The sequence below is a fragment of the Diachasma alloeum genome, unplaced genomic scaffold, assembly GCF_001412515.2.
Source record: "Diachasma alloeum isolate Michigan unplaced genomic scaffold, Dall2.0 Dall_scaffold_01383, whole genome shotgun sequence".
In the NCBI taxonomy this organism is placed as follows: domain Eukaryota; kingdom Metazoa; phylum Arthropoda; class Insecta; order Hymenoptera; family Braconidae; genus Diachasma; species Diachasma alloeum.
In genome coordinates, this window is record NW_021681484.1 from 14868 (window position 1) to 19574 (window position 4707).

General features: G+C 35.9%; 1 protein-coding gene across 3 annotated transcripts in view; it reads right to left on the reverse strand.

Moving 5' to 3' along the window:
* Window positions 1–3542, reverse strand: part of LOC107046441 (serine/threonine-protein phosphatase 2A 65 kDa regulatory subunit A alpha isoform) — a 10466-nt gene extending 6924 nt beyond the window's left edge. For all 3 annotated transcript variants that reach the window (XM_015269057.2, XM_015269056.2, XM_015269055.2), the window contains exons 1-2: window positions 3239–3542; window positions 398–970 (exon numbers count right to left, since the gene is read on the reverse strand). In XM_015269057.2, the coding sequence (XP_015124543.1) occupies window positions 398–970; window positions 3239–3322 (657 nt within the window). In that variant the 5' untranslated portion in view covers window positions 3323–3542. The remainder of the gene's footprint in view (window positions 1–397; window positions 971–3238) is intronic.
* Window positions 3543–4707: the final 1165 nt, after the last annotated feature.

Below are 4707 nucleotides of genomic sequence, written 5' to 3' on the forward strand. Positions count from 1 at the left end.
ATATATATATATATATATATATATATATATATATATATATATATATATATAAACAAGGAGATATGAATTCGTGTGTATCCTAGATGTTCAAAATCTTTTTTTGTTTCCGTTGCATCGTTCAAATTCCGTTAAGACAGAATAAAATAAATAGCAGGTTTTACGTTGATAAATAAATAGACAATTAAATCAATAACATGGTAGTTAAAATAAAAAGCTCGATAAGTAAATGAATAGGATTTCTCAAATTGTTCCACATATTATTAACTACAGGCTAAGATTTTTGATTATGAGTAAAAATTGTATGGGAACAGAAGTAATTGGAATTCGTTTTTGTTTCTGGCTAGGGTCTATGGCCTCCCATGTCCCAAAATCCCCTGTAATTCCAAAAGGAACTCACCTGCTCATCCTGCGCCAGGATAACAAACATGGGTATCAAATCTGACTTCAGATACTCGATTTCCACGACCTTAGCGAACTCTCCAAGCTTGGAGGCAGCAGATCTCCTAACCATGGGAGTGTCATCCTGGCAGAGATTTCGAAAATGATTCCTCAGTTCTGCTTTGGTAGCAGGACTGACCCTGGGATAGCAGACACTAATCAATCCACATGCAGAAGTTCTGGACGTAAACCAGTCTCCACCAGCTAATCTCTGCACCAGAGGAACAAAATGCTCCTCAAGATACGCAGGATTGTGTTGTCCAGCGATGTTTCTCAATGATTCCACAGCCTTGTCCCTCACGACAGTCTCTTCGACTGCTGCAAGAGCCTCCAGGGGTGGTAGAAGACAGTGGACATGCTCAGGCCCACCAACCAATGGAGTGAAAGAACCCAGTTGCTCAGCAAGGGCTAGGAGAACCTCATCTTCATCGTAGATCGTCTCTGTGAGGAAAGGCATCAACTCACTTCTAGTTCGTTCAGCCCCAAGGGCCAGGGCAATTGTCGATAGCTTCTTTATTGAGTTGAGTCGTAACTGCAAGGTGAGAAGGCAACAAAAATTAATTCAAGTCGACTAATGAATGCAGTAGTGTGGTGGTATTAAAACTGTAGAATCAACTTTACCAACTTCGAGTCGTAATTAGGGGTTTATCTGGAGAGTGAGTAATTTTGCAAGGGGCAATGCCCCTTGATGTTTTATGGTAAACCCACGCGTTTCAGAGCGATTCACGTGATAAACTAATTCATATAATTGGAGGATAGGAAGCACACCAATAAAATCGTTCTGCTGATGATGCAGTTGTATGGAAAATTAGTAGTTCAAATACTAGCATTGTTGACTGATTCGTATGATTGAGGAAGACGAAGAACATTTTCAGTTGGATTCATTCAGTCTCAAAATATTTCCTCTGTTGGTCTTTTTTATAACTTCAGCAGATAGAAGGGATTGCAACGAGACAGTCTTGTTAATTATGCGAATATCCCGGAATGCCAAGAAAAATGTCTCCTGACGTTTCATCGTAAATTTTCCAGCTTTCGAGATATATGTACAACAGATCAACAGAAATACGTCAAGAGACTCCTAACAAAAAGGTTTCATAAATCACCAAAATATCTAGTTAATAAGTTGTTTCAAAATATCAAAGATTTTCTTTTATCTTCTTTGATGATTATAAAATGTCTTAAAAGAAATATCTCTTGACATTTCTTCTTAAACCCCTCCAGTCCAAAAACAACCTCATGTATATATATACACATATATGCAGTAATGAATCATTGAAACTAAATAATGTCAGGGTATCCACCTGGAAGTTTTAACAAAATTCCCTGAGTTTTCCCGGTTAAATTGATGAAATTCTAGACCATAAAAAACTTTTTTTTCTAATGAATGTTCAATTTATAGACTCTATGTTGAAAAACGTAGTAGGACGCTTTAGTGGGGATATCGGCATTCCGTTTTGAAGACCATAGAGTGGGGATATTGAAATTTACCTTAGAGGGTTAAAACATCATAATTTTCATCCAATTCAAATTTTTTTTTAATGCTCGTCAGACTTGAAAGAATAAAATTGTGTATTCGTTTTCCATTGCATAGAATGGATTGAGAAAAAAATGAATCTTTTGAATTTAATCTGTCGGCTTCACTCGATTTTTTAAACATTATGCAAGAACAAATAAAAAAGAGTGCATTGAAACCAACATTTTTTACATGAGCTATTATCCATAATTTATGACGTAAAATGGGTACTTAATTTCATTTTCTAGTCTAATGAAAATGCCAGAATACAAAAATCTACATCAGATGGACATTGCGCAATAAAGAAAGTATGGCTAAGGGAATTTTCAGAGTTTTTAATTTTAGCGAGGTCTCCGCTTTTAAGAGGTGATTACTGTCAACGGTTCAACAAAAATACGTACAGCGAAAAATTTGTGTAGAAAATTAGGATGATAACATCTCTCTAGCGGATCAGGTTGGAACTCTCAGTGTTTTTGCAGTTTGTATATTGCTGGAAATGAGTATTTTTCAAATATTTCCACCATCTTAATATGAAAGAATTCCTTTGAAAAGTAGAATGCTGAACTTAAAATTTTCCACCGAAAAACCACAAGAACAGTGGGTTCTCAGTCTTATCCCACAGGAAGATGTTAACATCCCACTTTTCTAAGTAAATTTGAGATCAAATTCCAGGACAATGTTTTTTGTCAACAGAAGAATTCCCAAAAATTTAGGGAGTTGGGGAAAACAAGCTTTAAATTTTAAAATTCCAGAAAATTGTCGTAATTCCCTGACATTTCCAGACCAATCAAATTCCCTGACAATTGCTGGTTCTCCAGATTTTCCTGACGGCTGGACACCCTGAATGTACTGTCAGGATTCGTTCATAAATATTTCTAAATTTAATGAAACAAGACGAATACTCATAACCAATATTCCTCTTTTGTAGACGAAACCAACAGCTATAAACATCTTCCTAAAATGAAAATTCAGCAATCTCCTTCAGATTCGGCGATATCTTCAAGAGGCCGACATAAAAATTAATTCTACTGATTTTATTCAACCGCTGATTCACTCAGGTATTCGAAAATCATTAATTGCCAATAAATCACGTAATTAACACCTGTCAAACAATCGCATTGTTTCAGTGACGTCTTAACAATGCGTTCGACACTTTGTTGAGTGGTGCACAAGTACAGGTTACATTTAACTCACCATATCACACTTATAATCAATAATTAATCAATGGAAATACTTGAATTAAATTGTGTGATATTATTAATAATCGTTTGATTGTCTTGAACTTACCTGAACGTCTTCATTCTTCAATTCATCGATCAAAACAGCGATCGGATAAAGACTGTCGTCCGCGGATGAGTCGGCTGCTGCCATTTTGCTTCCTCAGAATTTAGCGAAATTTTTATTTACCTCGCGGGACTACTCTTTCAGGTAAAACGATGATGTTTGATTATTTAGAACACTTTTCTTGAGGGGTTGAAAAAAAATAATCAACTTTAGATTGTTTGGAGCGTATTATGCTGGATGCTTAATGGCTCAAAACATCGAGTAGACGATAACCGGGATAACCAGTCATATATAACTAGAATCAACGGATGTGTCAGAGATAATAAGGGGGATTGTTCAGGCTTATATGGGAACTGTTAAAAAAGAGATTAATAGCGGTAGCGCGCATGAACTAATCGAGAGGCCGGCTCTGTGGGTAAAGAAATTTTCATCTATTACCATGGATACAGTCGATAACAGAAAAACGTTCCCAATCTTAAATCAGCCCCCTGACACTCAACGAAACTGGCGTACCGTTACTGTTACCGCCGGGTATGGCGCTGATGGTACTGTGCACAATTTCTTCTACCGCGCCAAATGTCAAATACTATAATACCATCGACAACGGCTACACATCTTGCAACTTATTTTTTTATTTTATATTTCTTATGTAGATATGTCTTGAGAAGAAAAATAACAATAAACAGTTTATTTGTATTAAATCAATATTTATTGAAACAATATTAAATCATTTACGGACTAAATAAAATGACTAATAATTTAGATACCATTGAATTGGAAAGATAATGTTCGTTTCACGAGTGGGTAAATTTAGCAATTTTTTTCTTCTGTTGATTAATTTTTCTCTGCTCTGCATTAAAACGCTTAGTTACACTGGATGTTTTCGACCTTCGGATTGCCATTGTAACTGTTTCCTTTTATTCGCTGACAAAACTTGCAGCTTGCTATCTTAGATTCCTGATGAACCCACAAAGAACAGTGTTTATGTCTCCAAGTATCACAAATGTCTTTAAAAACAACGCTACAGTTTATTTGTTCCAATTCATTCTGTAGCAACGATCCTACACATAATTGGAGTCCACCAACTGAATAAATCAATTCTTGCAACTGCTCAATTGACTTAATTGGTTTTAGCTCAAATGGAACATCACCTGGTTTTGGTGGTTTCCCCAGAATATTTAATTCAACGTTACTGTCATCTTTAACAATGAGTTCTAGTGATATCACTGACTTCACGTATCCGTCAACTGAGATTGTCTTGGTGGTAAAAAAATGCAATGTATCTTTGCTACCACAACTCATTGTTACTTGTATCCATCGAGGAGGAATTAGAAATTTGGCTTTGGTTAATTTTTTGAAAGATATCTCCAACTGAGGGACATCACTGTTTTCACTTGCCTCGAACTGAGGGACTTCACTGTTTTTACTTGTGTGGTTTGGAGTAGTATTGTTATATGAACTTGTGTCTGGAA